The sequence below is a fragment of the Agelaius tricolor genome, unplaced genomic scaffold, assembly GCF_023055355.1.
Source record: "Agelaius tricolor isolate 1412-34295 unplaced genomic scaffold, bAgeTri1.0.p SCAF_19, whole genome shotgun sequence".
NCBI classification, from domain to species: Eukaryota; Metazoa; Chordata; class Aves; order Passeriformes; family Icteridae; genus Agelaius; species Agelaius tricolor.
The window spans coordinates 16290731-16308365 of record NW_027269279.1 but is presented as its reverse complement, the minus strand read 5'-3'; the positions used below and the strand labels follow the sequence as shown (position 1 = coordinate 16308365).

Genomic DNA, 17635 nt, shown 5'->3' with positions numbered 1-17635 from the left:
ACCTACTGTCAAACAAAACTACTTTTCAGCTTTTTAAAATAAATTCATGGATGTAATCATATTGAAACAAACAAAAAGAGACAAATATGCCTCACTAACCAAAAAAAAATTTCTCTTTGCTATCCTACACACTTTCTTAACTGCCACCATAACAAAGGAATGTCACTGCCAAAATGACCCATTAATGAAGGAAGACTGGAATAAATAAATATCCATGAACTGCCAGAACATATCTGGACACCATCTTCCAAAGTTCATGGGCAAGGAGAAGTCAAGAGCAAGTCCCAGTTGCTGCATGCTTTTTTCTCAGTTAGCCACAGTGCCTGTGACTGCAAACACTGTCCCCATGGATACATGGCAATCGTGTGACCCCTGGCCCTGGTCCTTGATTTTCCATGAAAGAGCACATCCTGAGTGTGCATTGTATCAAGTTTTTTTCTTCAAAGAGTGCTAGTAATGCAGTGAAGATGGAAAAGACACAAGTTGCATACAGATAAAAAACACAGAAGAGGGAAAAGACACAAGTTGTTTACAGATAAACACACAGAAGAGGGAAATGACATACAAGTAGGAGGAAAAAAATCAATCATTACCTAAAGGTGTGACACTTGTACTATTCTGAGAGTCAGTAAAATGAAGGCTGAATCCGCCTCCTCATAATACAAACACTGAATGAATATTCCTTCAGGAGCTGTCTGGCATCCTTGGTTCTCTTGTGTCTACCTAGAAGGTGCTTTGTAACAGTTGCTGGCATGTCCAGAGAGGGTTTGGAGTGAAGCACTTCTCTCTCTGAGGACAGATAAGGAGAAATAGGTTCTTATGGGAGGAGTAGCTCTTTACTGCTCTTTCCCCACTCTGATGTTAAAAAAGCCTAATGTACCGTGGATGGGTTTTAGGTTGTTGATACAGTTGTAAGGACACAGTCGCTCCTTGGTTTTGTCAGTAAATCTGGTAGTTATTTTATGGTTCAGCTTAGTTATAAATAAACAAGTTTTATTTGGAGAGAATATGGCCATGTGAAGTGCATTGAGTTGTAGAAATCACTGATCCATACAATAATGGTTTGCTGTTGCAAATAAAATACTTTCCCTTCATTTCCAGTGTCAGTCTCCAAGTTCAGTTTGTCCTGAAGCACATGGTAGAGAAGAGAGTGGGAGATTAGGTTCTGTTTTGTGAGTGACATCAGGTCTTTTAAACTTTCCTCTGAGATGGCTTGGTTCCCCATCTGTGGAACCAGGATGATACAACTTCCTGTGTTTATTTTGTATTTCAGAGTATTGGGAGCAGAGCATGCTAGTTGTGATATGCTTATAAAGAATTTGGATGTCTACATCTTCCTTTAGGTCTTATAAGGATGATACATGCTGATAGTGCTTTCTAATCCATTGTTCAATGGATGATAGATAGCCATTTTCTTATGAAGATAGGAAATCAAGAGGAAAGGCGATGCTTGCACCTCCTGCAGCTGAGTTGACCAGCTTCATCTTCTTGTGGTTTAAAATTGGCAGGAAGGAGGGTATTGATATAAATCAAGAAACCCATCTTACTTAGTTTGGCACATGAGAAGGCTTTATGTAATCAGTTTTCCTTTTCAGTTTTCCTTTCAGAACTTATTTTAAATTCATGCACACTTTCACAGGGAATCCATAAAGCGTTTTTTTGTTTTTTTTTTTTTTTTTTAAGTGTGAAGAAAATCATAAAACCTTAAGCAGGTGGAATTTTGAGCAGGAGCTGTTTGGACCGGTGACCACTCACAGGTGCCTCTAAGGCACAGTTATAAATATTAATAAGTGCCTACTTCCCACTATCTTGCAGTATTTTTTGAGGCTCTCTTGGCAGAGAGACATGGGTTCAGGAATACCAGTTACACAGAGTAAACCTGATGCTATGTTGTGTCTTGCAGCTTAATTCCCACTGTAGGAATATTTTCAATATTTAAAATTTTTCCAAATACCCGGCTTTTAATGAAATTATTTCACTTTGTCTTTCTTGCTTTTGTATTACTTATGGCAAATTACTGTCCTAAATGGCTTAACATCTCCGTGTTCTATCTGATGGAGCAGTTATCTACCAGGGAAAAGCACTAAGGCTTCCTTCCAGGTCCCCAGATAAAACTATTTTTTCTAGAAGGACTATTTTCCTTCACAAGCCCTTTGCCTGATCCCTGCTCAGAGGAGCAGCCAGTCATGCAAGAGGGTTTATGTCCTTTCCCAGTTCTGTGCTAATGGCTGAGTGAGGTAGAGGGACTGGGTTTGAGAGCTCCTCGAACTGACAGATCACAGGAGCCAGTTGCCAGAGCTCTTGAGTGAAAATGTGTATTCTGCTTCAGATCCTTTGCTGTAGTTTAGAGAGGAACTGACATTAAGAACAGACAAACACATGACAGAGGCAACAGAGGTGGAAGCACTTTACTGTAGAGTTTATACAATTAGTTTCACAGTTCTGCAAGAGTCACAGAACTCCAGAATAGAAATGTAACTGAGAAAGTTATTTTCCGGCATTCTTATTTCATATTAGCATGGCTTGATGTGTAAATTATAAATGTAGGAACTCCAGAGCAAAGGCTGAAGAAATCGTAATAATCCAAAAAACTGAATTTGCATAGGATGGTGCATTTCAAATTTTGATGAATGCTGCTTTTGTGAAGATGATGATGTGTGAAAACCCCAAGGTTTGCTTGAATGGATTTTGTCTGTAACAGCTTAATCAAACTTGGACTTTTTGAAGCAAAGTGTTCCAATGTGCTACATATGTTCTCCTTGCCCTTAGAAGAGTCTTGTCTTCTTGTACACTAGGCAAGAACTGGGGTGGAACATGTACTCTGTCCTCTAAATGACTGGGCAAAAATATGTGCAGTTCACGTATTTGTGCCATATAATAGTTATAAGTATCCCTATAAAAATTAACCTTGTTGTAAGAATAGTCTCCAAAGCTTACTGTGGTGATTTTCCCATTTAGATAGATATTTGTAACAATGTCTGAATTCAGTTTCAGTATTCCAATAAAACACTTAGAGGAAAACAGCTGGCTTCTCAGACTATTTCCCATAAATAGCTCTACTAAAAATAACCAGAAAATTGCTCTCTTTGCCATCAGGATTCCTGAGCTAGCAGTGTGAAATACAGGTTGACAAGGGGTGTAGAAGGGATATATTTCTTTAAATTTATTTATGAAAATATTGAACATTTTAATCTGATTTTGTTTCTTTTCTGTTTTGTAGTGATGACAGGACTTTGAGATGCATGGCTCAATTTCCCTGAATTAATTTAAATACATAAATCAATTTCAGATAATTTTATTGTATATTGTCGCAAGACTGCGCAGAGGCCACAACTTCACTAAAAATCCTGATGAGATTGAAGTGCTTTTTTTTCCCATTGAACTGCTGTTTATCTCTAGTTGTTTCCCATCTGCAGCAAAACAAGCTGGGAGGGGGGTGGCTTTTCCGCTGGGGAAGGAAACAGATAACGAAGTCACTCAGAAGACTTTTGGTTGGAACAGTATTGACTGGTAGTGGGGGTGGGTTAGGAGAATGTTACTTTTTGAACTTACATTTCAGAACTGTATGCTGGATTTCCTGTTTGAGGCAGAACTCTAATAGTCAATTTTTATTTCTGTGATTGTTGGGTTTTTTTTCTGACGCCCCTGTATTCTTACTCTTCCTTTTTATTAGTATACTGACAGTGCATTTGAAGAAATACACATTGTTTTTCCTAGTTTACCAGAAAGTCTATATTGGGACTTATAATCCTCCTCTTTACAGCTTGTCCTGGAGGATGACTTTTGCTGTCAAGAAAAGGGAGAAGGAGGAAAATAGAGCAGCCAGAGTGTTGAGAATACACCACCCACACTTGTGCAGAACTGCAAACAGAGAAGGGAAATATTTCACTCCTTTTCTGTGTACCCCACCAAGTTTCACAGCGACTCTTTTAGATGTGATGAGTCATGTGCCTGAATGGGCTATCTGTAGGAGCTCAGCTGTATTTATCAGCAGGAGACAGATTCACAAAGTGATTCCTATAGGACTTATGCAAATTATTTATAAATACCTTTTCTTGTATCAGCTTTGCACAAAAGAAGTTTTTATAGTTGAAGGCAAATATGGGGTGTCTGGAATAGTCATGTGCTCTTCATTGTAGCACCAGGTAGGATGATGCTTTGGTTTCTAATGGCACAGGGAATTAGAGTGTGACTATTAGAGTCAAGTGACCTTTGAGGTTTCAGTTGTACATTAAGTACAATAATTTGTTTGAGGTTGGGTTTTTTTGGTTTTTGTTTTGTTTAGTTCTAATTTAAAATTTCCTTCCAAAGATTTTGGTAGCATGTAACATCTTAGAATTAAACATGTGAGTAGCACAGCTTCTCAGGGGCGCTAAGACCCTTTTGTTGCTCACTTTTCTGAATTACAAGGGCTTTCCACTTGTGTTCTTTGAGTTTGTCAGTCCTTGTCTTTAACCTGATGGGAGATGTAGATAGTGTAAGGCAGTGAATCCTACCTTATGTTGGAAATCTTTAACCAGTTTAGGTCTATTAACAGTGAATTGCTTTTGTTTGTTACTTTTTGGAGGTTTCCTTAGAAATTATGCCAGTCTTTGAATGGAATGGTGAAAAGTATTCCCAGTGAACTAGGCAGAATTCCTCTTGGGCAGCTGTCTAAATAAGGAGGAATGTGCAGACTCTCACACTTGATATCAACTGTTAGCATTGCTTGGCCTCTTGGGTTCTGAGGCAGCTGGAGCCAATTAAAGCTCTGCTTTAATGTAGTAGGCCTCATATCAGGCACAGCTATGGGCTCCTGTCTGGAATCAGAACCATGGAATGTTTTGGGTTGAGAGGAATCTTTTAAAACCATCTCTTGCCAATCCTCTTGCCAGAAGGCAGGAACACCTTCCACTATCCCAAGTAGCTCCAAGCCCCACTCAGCCTGGCACTGGACACTTCCAGGGATCCAGGGGCAGCCACAGCTTCTCTGGGCAATCTGTGCCAGGGCCTCTCCACTCTCACAGGGAAGACTTTCTTCCTAGCATTTAATCTAAATCTTCCCCTTTCCAGCTTAAATCCATTCCCCTTGTCATTGCTGTCTGTCCATGTAAAAAGTCACTTTCTGTCTTTTGTTAAGCACCCTTTATGTACTGAAAAGCCACAATACGTTTTCCCCAGAACCTTCTCCTCTCCAGGTGAGCACCCCCAGCTCTCCCAGCCTGGCTCCAGAGCAGAGGTGCTCCAACCCTTGGAGCATCTGTATCGCCTCCTCTGGGCCCACTCTAATAGGTCCTTGTCTGTCTCATGCTGAGGATCCCAGAGCTGCAGGTGGGGTCAGCCTGAGAAAAATAGCCTGTGCAGAGAGAAGTAGTTATTGACAGGTGATATTTTTGGACATTTCAGCATCATTTTCTGCTTTTATTGTTCAAGTGCTCTGTTCTTCTCTGGATACATCAGAGGGTAAGAGCTGCGTAATTTGATCCAGCAAGGCAACTGGGTTTGAAACAGTTTTAGGAGACACCTCCATATATATATATAATGTGCATGTTCATAAGCAATAAAGTGAATATTTGTGTTGAGATACTTCCCGTCTCACACACTTTCCTCTGCAGTACATGTTCCTTATGCTTGCCTATCCAAATTATATTTGTTAATATCCAAATTATATCTGTTAATAAAATTTTTTACCATATTTCTGATCAGAATATGTGCCCTTGACATTGAGATGCTACAAGAACCTGCCTGCTGCTCTTATCAGAGTTTAGCCTTAAAGAATACAGGCAGATCTTCTTCCTGCTGCAGCTATACCAGATGAGGAGTTCACCACACTTCTTGTGAGCTACCATCCTTCCCAGTTTGCTGGTTCAGCTGCTCCTGGGAACTATTTCCAACAAAATAAATAATATAGACATCTAGATTTTAGATATTTGCAAATGTGCTTCCTTTTGCAAATGTGCAAAAACAAAATCACTTTATTGTGATATTTGTGGTCTGCATAAACAATGGGGAAGTTTGGCACTGAGGGTGAAATAAAATTGACAAATAATGAAAACATTTAGCACAAATCAAGCAGTCAGATTCTCTATTTTTGCTATGATTTTTAGATTTTTAGGTTACTTAGAGCATCTCATTTACTTGCTTCATTTTCAGGAAGTTTTAGGTTTACAGTTCCATGGAGTTCATCTTAGAACAGATCGGGCTTGAGGGTATCATGAAGCAAAAAGGTGGAAGGAAGTAATACAGAACTCAGGATCACACTGCTATCAGCAATATCTTCAGCCATGTTTTCCAATGGCTGCTGTGCTGTTCTTTTCTACATAGACATTTTCTGGATATCAACTAATCTAAAGTGGTTGGAGAAGATTAAAAAATTGTCTGATTTAGTTTTAAGAGCACAGAAATTAGAGTATACCTGAGCTCAGCTTTTCCATGATGCATTAGGGGTCTGGAGTGAAACACTTTCATCAGAAAAACATGTTGGGCAAAGCTGGAATGCAATGCTTGAAATTTAGGAAAGATGAGACTAATTTATTTGGCTGTAAATGACAGGCTCACTGGGAACATGAAACTTTTTAATCTTCAGGATATTATGTATTAAAGTTATTTAATGTTGAAAGCAGACTGGCAAAATATTAATCATGATTCAGGCTTATTGCAGTCTTGGACATTCAGAAACCAGGATGAGATCTAATGTAAATGATATTCTATCCCAGATTTTTCCTATTAAGTTTCTAATATTTCTCTCTAAAGTCTGTGATAATCATCACTGGACAAGATCAAGACTTGGCTGGAGCCCCTTAAGGCCTGATCCTGTCTGGGAGGTTAATGTTTGTAGTAATTCAATATCCTCTGAAGTGCTCTTTCTTCCCTGTACTGTTAGTATGGATTTCCCTTTCCAACAGCCCTTCTGTTGGCTGTTATCCATCCTATATTCAGCACATGGTGTTTATAACAGGTCCTTGGAAAAAAACAGAAACCCCAAAACCCTCTAGAGGAAAATTTCTGAGCGTTGACACAAAATTCCATGTAAAACGCTGGTTCTATTTTCACTAGAAACCTTTTCCAAAGCAAACAGATCACTTTCCTGTTAACAGGGAGGTGTGAGGCTCTGGAGCTTTGGAGCTGTGTGAATCCCATTGCTGTCCCAGACAGCATTGCTGTTTCCTCTCTTCTTTGCTTCTCCAGGCTTGATTTTGTGTCAGAGGTTCATCCTTTTTTGAATGACTGTCAAATGCTTGTGCAGGTGGCAGAAGTGAGGAAGTGGTGGAGTCTGGAGCCACTGCAAGCTCTATGGTGGATCCAAGATCATTGATTTGAGCTTGTGATAGACTTTGGAGATAATACCTAGCACTCTTAGTTTTCTAAGCCGACAAGGACTTTTGTTCAGGCCATGGGAAAGTGTAATGAAATCCACACAGTTTCAGTTGAGTAAAAACAAGAAAATTGTGGGTTGAACCTTCCCCATAACACAAGATTTCAGTCTACCAGTGACCACTGTGGTTCTCTTCAGCACTTGTTGGCATATTCCAGGATGAAAGGTAGAGATCAAGGAGAAGTTGGAATTAGAGGGAATATGATTCAAGATAATTTCTGAAATTACTGAAAGGATGAGGAACTGCAGAACAATTCTTCAGATTATTTGGGTTTTGAAAGGAAAAACTAGAAGGTTGGTGCTCATGTTCTTTCATTTGAAAGTGATATAAACAGAAGTTTCACAGCCAGTGCTTCAGAAATGTTTAATAAGATCTAAGTTCGTTCATTCTTAAACATTACCTGCCCTTCTCACACAAATGATCTGTCTGACCTAAGGTACCTTGGCTTTAACTCCTCAAATGAAGCAGGAGAGAGCTTTGCAGGGGTTTCTCTTGGATTGTTTGCATGGGACAAATGCTTTTAAATACAAGTGTCATATTTACTGTTCTGAGGTTTTTGCTCCATATTGCTCCTTTTCTTTGAGAATGACTGAGAGGTTACTGTCTCAGAGTGGAGACTCAGAGCCTGAAAATCACCTGTGGCTCATATGACGTGTGGTGGCCACTGTCTTCCCCTTCAATGAGGAACTCAGTCTCCAGATGCAGCAGCAGCCCTTCATCAGAGCAGTGGATTTGCTGGGCTTTCTCACTGCACATGGGTTTTGTCCGATTTCAAAGACACATAATCTATAATGTCTAAAATGCTATCCCCTGTGCCCAGTCCAGGGAGTTTAGTGAGTGCAAACTCCTGTTTAGTGAGTGCAAATTCCCAAGGAATCAGCAGTTGATGTAACACTTTTCTGGAAAACTAAGGAGGTCTCCAAGAAGTCTTATTTTATATCGGGTTAATGCAGATGTGACTTCTTCCCACTTTTTTCAAAAGTATGCATTCTAGAAGACTTCAGGTGATTGTTCTGGATATCAGGAAGGAACTTGTTTAAACAGAAAGTTAGAATGAGATAATGAGATGTAAAATGAATATCATGACTTCAAGGCAGAAAACCATCTGATGATGGTAAAGGAGAGTGTGGCATAACTACAAAGGAGGCTGGGGAATGGGGCAGGGATAATCACTGTGTTATTTCTGCAGATTCATACAGCTCAATGTCTGTCCTCATATCATCACAGGCTGCAGCTCCATTCCTTCACGTCTTTTGAACATAGGCAGGCAGATTGACATAGACTCCTTGATCCAAAAGCTTCTTCAGCCATTCTCATTAATGTTTTGTTAATCATTCTGACTGTGGCTTTTCTCCCATGTCCCCTCCCAGCACTAGGGATTTCAAGGTTCAGCTTGCATAACAGGTAATAGCAGGCATTTCCTCCTCCTGTGTCGGGATATCCTGGCGCCCTTCAGTCTCTCTCTGACTGTGTTTAAAACAGACTCCAGCACAGGAAAAAAAAAAAAGGCAAAAAAAAAAGAGCTCAGTCTAAAATTAGCAGCCATGGTAGAAGAAAGGCCCATGGCTGTCCCCTGTGCTGTTTGTCAATGAAACAACACATCCAAACAGCGCCAGAATGCATTTCCGCTCTGGAAAAACAGATCAAGTTTGGAGAGGATGGGAGAGTACAGCAGGCATCATGCTGAAAGTCAGGGAGAACTATCCAGAAGGTATCCACAGTTACACAGACACAAAGGGGCTGTAGGGAGGGCTTTTATGGCAAGGTTTATATCTGTCTTTTGGAAGCACTGTCTCGTGCTTGAAGCACTTGCTGCACCTGGAAGATGGATCAGGTGCTTTGAAGGTTACACAACCTCTGCAGTCTCCTCCTCTCATCTGGATTTGAGGTTCCTCATCCTTAGTATACCTAAAAAAAACCTAACTATTTTATTGCCATGAGACTGCTTAAATCACCTAGGCCAGATTCTGATCTTGTGTTTTCGAAAACCTGAGGTCTCCATAATTTTATGCCATTCTTAATATTTTGAGTTGTTAAAGTCAAAACTAAAACTTTAAATAAAATGGTGTTGCTTTATTATAACCTTACATTCTTTGCATTAATAATATATATGTATGTGTGTGTATATATATATGTATATATGTATATATGTGTGTGTATATATATATATATATATATATTTATATATATGTAAATGTTGTATTTTTAATCTGATCTTGTAATCAGCTTGATTGTTACTCCATTAATGATAAGTTTCCTGCATGGATATCGTCTAGGATTGGATTCTTACTGTAATGAATGCTGAAGTTACTTTATGTAATAATGAAAGGTGTTATTGCAGAATGTTTACACTTTGTTGCCACTGCTATCAAAATGGAATTGTGATAAACCTATTTCCTCTTTTCCTCGTGCAGTTCTGTATACAGTCCACGAGAACTGCTGTGGAAATTTTATTTATAGAAGTCAGTGGTATGAATTGACTTTGGCTTTCTTTGCTGGATTGCAGATGTATCTGTTTGTCAAAATCCAGCTGGTGGTCATTGAGTAAAATTCAGTTAGCTAAAATAAAATAATCTTGTTTCAACAAGGCTTCAAAAATTTGCTCAGCCCATCCACTCTGCTTTCTAGAGTTCCTTGAGTATATTTTGCCCTGCTAAATTGTGGAATTACTGTGTATCCAGTTTGTTTCTTATGTTTGCCTTCCTGGTTTCATAGGAAATAATAAAGGCTTGGGGTTTTTTTGGTTGCCAGAAGCTCATTATGATATATCCCAGTTAAAAGCTTCTGTTCAGGTACTGCAGAATCTCATGGACAGAGCTTGTTGGAGACAATGAACTTGCTTTTAGATATAAGCCTTTTGCTATTCTTTGTCACTTGAAAGATTTACAAAGTAAGAAACACTTTTCCACCTGGGTTTAAGAGAGACTGAGCTCTTTTCCATCAGTAGTAAGAAGTGGACTTACTGGCAAGTTGGAACACAGCAGCTATGGCCTCCTCCCACCACTGGGTATCCTGGGAGATGATGGGGAGCTCCATCAGCCCCAGGACGAAGAGGAGCTGGCCAGCAGTCAGAGCCACCGTGGCAATGAGGTTGCAGGCACGCATCATGTCAAACTGCACTAGGAAAACAGAAGCAGCAGAAAGTTACAATAATATAAAATGATGAAAAAGAAAATCCTGACTGAGCAGGAGTATAAAGTTTGTCATTCCACAGAAAACAATTCTTAGACAGCAGTCCCTTCTCCCAGCAGTCCCTTGTTGTAACTGCCTTTTTTGTGGTCTGATTAAGAAAGGATTTTCTTCAGAATATGTATTGATTCCTTCCTTTAGTTGCACAGCATCCCATAAGTAGTGCATGGAACAAGCAGCTAATTTCCCAAAATGGCCCACTAGTGGTGCTGAAATTCTCTTTACTGAAGATTCTACTTAATTCATAGCCAGAGTTGTTTGGGGCAGGATTGATGGTTTGTTTTTTGGTTTTTTTTGTGTGACACAGAGTGAAATGGAACCATAAATAGTTTTTCAAGACCCTAAAATGATAATCATTGCTAAAACAAACCAATAAAACCCTGAATTTCTTTTTCCCCTAGTCCCTCTGTATTGTCCTAAAAAACATCCTGTGGATTTTAATGCTTGGGTCTTACTGGTTTACAGAAGCATTGTAGAGAGAATTCTTAATTTTTACTTTTTTAATAATTTATTAGTCTTTGGGATACACTGCAAAGATCCTTATATTTCCATCTGTGTAATGAGGGAGATGGTTGAAATGAAGATATCAAGGCTTGGCAGTTCTGAATGAGGTGTTAAGGCATAATCTGTATGTACAGGTAAAAAGCTAGTTTTTAAAATAGGGTGTGTGAATGTGTGTGTGTGTGTGTTTAAATATATATATATATATATATATATATATATATATATATATATTTCATATATATCTAACTGTGAAGGTCTACTATTGAGCACCTGGTCGGGACAATGATACTGATGAATTATAGTACAAGGAATTAAGGGATATCTCTAGATCAGCTCCCCTGGGCCTTAAGAGTGATTTTAAGTTTCCAGACATCAACAGGGAATATCATACAACAGACACAAAGAGATTCACAAAGTTTCTGAAGCATGTTGAAAGTAACCTCGGGTGCAGGGACTGAAGGATCAACTCAAAAAGGTGCCCTCTGAGATGTGCAATTTGTAAAGAGAGACTTGTGGGCAAGATGGTGACCTCTTAATAGTGCAGGAACCAGCACTTCTAAAGCATAGGGAGTCATGCAAGCAGGAAAGAAGGAGGGTCTGGCTGAGCAGGGATCTTCTTGAGCTGAAAAGGAAAGTGTGTAGGCCAGAGTCTGTACTGAACACCATGACAGGGAAAATGACAAACTCAAAATAAAAACGACATTGAATGATGGCAGTATGCCCAGGACCTGGTGACCAGGATGATGAAAGGCCTCGAGGGTAAGACACGCAAGGAGTGGCTGAGATAATTTGGCCAGTTCAGCCAGGAGAAGAGAAGGCTGAAGGGTGACCCTGTTGTATTCTGCACCTTCCTCATAGTGGGGAGGTGCTGGTCTCTGTTGTCTGGTGCCAGGACCTGAGGGAGTGGCTGGAGCTGTGTTAGGAGAAAGTTATGTTGGTTATTAGGAAAAGGTTCTTCCCCCAGAGGGTGGTTGGCAGTGGAATAAGCTCCCCAGGGTAGTGGTCATGTCTCCAAGGCTGCCAGAGTTGTGGTTTGTGTAGGATGCTCTTAGTGATCTAGTGTTTTAGTTTAAGATAGTCCTGCAAGCAACAGGGAGCTGAACACAATGATCCTTGTAGATCCCCTCCAACCTGAGATAATCTGTGATTCTCTATTAAAGAACAAATGCAGCCATGATTACAGACACGGACATCCGCAGTCTTGGCTAGAAACCTGATTAAAATGTGTCTCCCAGCTGGCTACTGAATGGCTTATATCAACTGCAAAGTTGGGTACTTTTAGTCAGACTTTTTTCCTGCTTTTCCTGTTAACCTGATGGATGCCCTGTTTTTATCCTTTTCCTTCTTCTCTAGCATAAGGTGGGAGTTACAAATATCATTGTTCCACATCGCTCGCTAATGTGTCATTGCTATTGTGAAATAGAAGTTGCACTATGTGTAAGCTGGCATATACTAGACAAAGACTCTGGAGCAGATTTTTTAGGAGTGCTTTAACAGGCTTTAAGTTTGGTGGATGCACTGACCATCAGAAATTGGTTCCTGATCTTCCAGAGAGACTGCTAGGAAATGCAGAAAACAAAACTTGATATAAACAAGAGTAAATTTAATTGTGTTAATCATGATGTCTAACCTACTTTTGTGTTTACCCTTTATTTACCCCTCACAGGCTGTCTTCAGCTTCCCATGTTCTAAGTAACAACTCATTATTTAATTAAAATGTAATAAAATATAGTATTGTATCTGAGGAGTTAGTTAAGAACCACAGTCCATTAAACTTTTTCCATTGAATAAAATGTTAAGACGGTAACATACTAAGTATTTTTGGCCTCTCCTACTGAGTTAATTTCTGATCAGTTACTCAGAAAATTTGTTCAAAGATTTTGTGTTTAACTTCTAAAGTTGCCCTTTTAGCATTGGCAGCATTTCCATCTCTTACCATTTTGAATGCTAGCAGATCATGAAACGCATTGGATGGATAACAGAATCACAGTCAGATGAGCTTTTTAAACACCAGTAAACTTTGAACATTCAGAGTGTTCTGTCTTTCCACTCAGATGGACTTCTGTAATGCTTTGAGCACCAGTGTTTGCTGAAGAGATAGTAATGACTTTCAAAGGAGAAGTGCCCAAAGTAAGAGCAAGTTTGCCAACCATTATTAGTACTTTCATTTGGTGACAGAACTATCTGTAGCATCAAATTAAAAAATTGTTGCCATAATGGATTCTCTTGCCTTGCTTGTATATAGTACGCAGGAGCTCAAAAAAAAAAAAAAAAAAAAAAAGCCTCTGTATATAAATAACCTTTAAAAGTCTGAAGTTTATGCCAGAAATACATACTGGCCCCTGACAGAAATTAACACCAAATTTTTGCTTTTGCTCCTATTTGTGACTTTTTAAACACTTAACTTAAAAAGTATTACAGACTTAGAGCTTTGCCACAGGTGATGTTATATCATGCATACTAAAAATAGTACGTTTCTGACTGTGACTCAGTTGAACTTCAGATCAACTCAGTTGTATCTTTACAAAATAGTTATTTGATCATTGTCCTCTCCTGCAGCTGGAAGTACATTGAATGGGTAACATGATTTTTGCTGCTGTTTGTAAGAACTCCACACTTAGGAATGTTTCTTGGCCTAATACACTACCACTATTCAGAGACATGTGGAAATGCAGTGGGTATTTTGTGTAGCTGCTCCTATTAACCAGAAAGAAGGTTGCACATGGTCCATGGAACTGCAGCAGGCTGATGATTTGTAGAATAAGAAGGATGTAGCTGGTATGATTTCATTAAATGTGAAGAAAATTATGTTTATAGAATAAAGTATTACAACCTGAGTACCTTCCCATCTCTCATATGAGAGATGTTGGTTTATTCTAACAGGTTTAATGTATGATCTGTCATCTTTTGATTTTGTTCTAGAATTGCAATTATTCCTCTTAGGGAAAAAAAGCAAACTTAGAGCTCATTTTCAGGCTAAACGATTCTATGATTCTGAGATCATCAAGTCAAGCTGTTCCCTCAGCACTGCCAAGGCCCCCACTAATCATATCCCCAGGTGCCACATCCACACATTTGTTAAATCCCTCCAGGGATGTGGGACTCCACCCCTACCTTGGGCAGACCATCAATGATATATAACTCTTATAATAATGCATAAAGTCCATTCTTTTGCAGTAGAGTTTGTTAATTGTATTCAGCCTGAAAATGTGAGGTGACTGTGCTTCCTTACTCACCATTGTGACTTTGCATGCTGTCAGGTCAGCACATTTTTATTTTGTATGTACACAACCCTAAGCTGAGCCTCTGCACCAGCATCTCTGGCCTCTTTTTAGTGATGACAGCCAATGGACAGTGTAGATCAAGAAAGGGAATTGAGTGTGCAATGTTAAAGTATTTCTTCAGAGCTCAGCCCAATGCTGTTGAAGAGGGAAATCTTGTTGAGGAAGGCCAGGCCACAAAGCTCTTTCCCTGCTTGAATGATTGCTTAATCCAGGAATAAATATTTATAATATCTTATAAAACTGGCTGCAATATAGTTTTTGTAAAAGCTGTGAAATTTAGTATTTACCTTTGTGCTCTTTTACTCTATTTTAAATTATATGTACAGCAAAAATGCCTCAATAGCCAGCTTCAGTCTATTTTGATGAATTTTCTATAGATTTAATAATTAGTATAAATTTAGGATCAGCTGTTCAACTGTTTCAGCTTCATTTACAGTAGCCATGATTCCAGTGTAACTTTTTGTGGCCACTCCAGACTTCATTAACCTTTGTGTTTTGTTTGTTAATGACAGTTTGTAAAACCAGATGGTCATAGTGGGTTTAGTGTCTGCACAGTTACTGGTGGCATTTGTGTTAACCCCTCACTTCTAGAATCTATTGCCTAAGACTGTCATGACATAGGTATTTTGGATATTCTTCTTTTTTTGTTTTGTCAAACTCATTATTGTTAATGTCAGTCGTCTCTTGAAATTTAACCATGATGGAGTTCTCTGTGGCCAGAGGTGGATGTTTCCTGTAGCTAGAGGTCAATAATTCCAGCAGAATAGACCTAGACACTGCAGAAAGTGTTCATTCCTTTGTGTGTGCATCTGACAGGTGAAAGAGGGAGGATAAGCCCTCCATCCATACCTTTTCACCTCCCTTAAGATGCAACTTGGCTGTTGAGAGCTGGAAAGGATTAGAGCTGAATGGTTCCAAAAACTCTACTCCAAGTATCAATTGTTCATCAGCATACAGTGCTAGTCTCTGCCTTTTTCCTTCTTGAAGCCCACTGTGGGCCCCATTTTCTCAGAGAAGCAGTTAATTCCTGGACAGGACATCCAACTGGGACTCTTGTCCAGCCAAGGGTATTGGCTTAATGAATTCTGCCTTGTTTAAAACAGGGATCAATCAAGAGTCAAACCCCAAACTCTTAAGGATGAGACCAAGTCAGATTCCTTGTTGTTTTGCTCACTTCCTAAACCATCTCTATCCATCTGGATTAGAGATGTTAACTTGATTTTCTTATTTACAAGCACCAATTTTGTTGTTTTGATCCATGATAGCCCCAGAACTGTTGGTGTTATGTTCCAGGATAGACCCAGGACTGTTTGCAGAAGTAGGTTAGTCATACTGGAGAGTAATTTGCAATGTTTTGGGATGATGAGGAAGAGTGATCTCACTGGAAGATCGCATTATGTTAATTGCTTAAAATGCAAGCATTTCTTTCCCTCTTCTGTCTGCATTGAGGGAAAAAAACAGTTAAGTGGGAATTCAAGCATTTTAATGGTTAAGAAAAATGGCTCCAGATATTTTCATAGTAATCTAAAACTCCCCTGGGAGTTACCCTCTTAAGTTTACCCTCTTGATAAACAAAAATTTTAGTGCAAACTTTAATCCAGCTTTTGTGAGGAAATTATTAAGTGTCCAGCCCTGGGAAGAAGCTAATGACCACACATTTATTCAGTGCATGGGCACAGTGAGGATTCCCAAGCATCTCTGTATGCCTTCACAATCTCCTGATGGCCTCTGAGATGGAGGGCTGACTGGGAGTGTGCTGTTATCCTTGTCCACTGTGGGACACTAAATCTGTTGCATCTCAGAAATGGTACTTAAAGTCTTAAATTGCTCTTAAACTCTTAACAATGCAGGATGGGTTATGCTCAGCTGAGGGATGGTGCCACCTCTTGCTGTGAAGCTGATTGCATCTATGATCACATCCATTCTTTAAATCTCCTGAGGGATATTGTTTCTTAGTTTTGTAATGAACAGAATTTTAAAAAATTATTCTATTGATGCTGTTTCCGATGGTTCTTGGATTTATTTATTAATTACTTGGTGAATTATTGAGGACACATTCTCACGTGCGCTTGTTTGTCCTTTTAAGTGCTTCATGTTCATACATTACTTTATTCTGGAAAAGAGAATAAATGGTTGTGTTTCTGAAAAGAGATTTCTAATTGATTATAGATGAAACTGGTAGTGCTCCTTACACTTAAGTTGCTTCACTTACTTTTGTTAGAACCCTTTTCCCATTTCTTGTGACTGTGTTAGACTTCATCTTCTTTTATCTTCTGATAAAAATCTAACTAGATAAGTAATTAGGTTTTATCTAATATAATCAGATATTCTAACTGAGCATGCTGTTTTCCTCTTAGAACTTGATGTTTTGCTAAGCTGTTATCCTGAGATAAAGAATGCATCATATTTTTCAGCCTTTTGGAGTAATTTTTTAAAATCCACATTATAGGGACTTCAGAAATGCAAACCAAGTACTAAGATTAGGAAAAGCCAGAATAGTGTGCTTGAACTTAAATGGATGAAAGGCAACAGTCAGAAAGAGCAAAGCTTCTGTCTTGCTGAATCTTACTTATGGTCTTGCTGTTCATTAATCTGAGTTCAAACCTGGAGAGCTGGATTCAGTATTAATAAATAATTTTAGAAGAAATCCTTAAAGTTAAAAAAAAACCAACAACCCAACACTTCAGTCTAACTTTTGGCAATGAATCATGTGTTTCTTTTGTTTTGGATGTCAACAAAGGTGAGATGTGCTGAACAGTCTCTGCAGCTGCCATGGAAATCAGTTGAAGCTGTGCCTTGGACACCAAGAGCACTAAGAAAGTGCTCTTGGTGTCCAAGGTACAACTGTACTTCATTTTACAACACAGGCATAGGAGCTCAGCACTTACTGTTTAAAACAATTCTGAGATAATAGGGACAATAAATAGAACCACTGTAATTATCAGCATCATGCTGTGCCTCCCAAACCTATGCTGTATTTATAAAGCCTTTGACATTTAATTTCTTCTGTCAATTTAAATATGTGGTATTTATATTGCTAAGCTCTTTGAGTATGAATTAGGAAATATACGGAAAAACTTAAAAAGTACTTGTGAAACAAACTAAGCCAAATGTTGGCAGTATCTCAGTGCACCTTTGCATGACTGTGTCACTGAGACCATGGGAAGATTTAAAGAGATGCTTATGTGATGCAAGTGTATATTGATGGTCAGAATGGCCACTAATGTTTTTTAAAGTGAAACAGTTCTGGATTTCTTTTTTGCCTCGTACCCATTCCACATGATTCTGTTGTGTGCAGGCCTT

The 17635-nt window shown here is 39.0% G+C and overlaps 2 protein-coding genes across 5 annotated transcripts in view; one reads left to right on the top strand and one right to left on the bottom strand.

Moving 5' to 3' along the window:
- LOC139598337 (transmembrane protein 204-like) overlaps window positions 1–17635 on the bottom strand; it is a 63877-nt gene that overhangs the window by 3609 nt on the left and 42633 nt on the right. Inside the window, exon 2 of one of the 2 annotated variants that reach the window (XM_071444616.1) lies at window positions 10319–10474. In XM_071444616.1, the coding sequence (XP_071300717.1) occupies window positions 10319–10474 (156 nt within the window). Of the gene's footprint in view, window positions 1–10318; window positions 10475–17635 lie in introns of those variants that run through there. The other variant, XM_071444611.1, reaches the window with a different exon arrangement.
- The window catches only part of IFT140 (intraflagellar transport 140), an 85256-nt gene that overhangs the window by 44815 nt on the left and 22806 nt on the right, over window positions 1–17635 (top strand). The gene's annotated exons all lie outside the window — the stretch shown is intronic.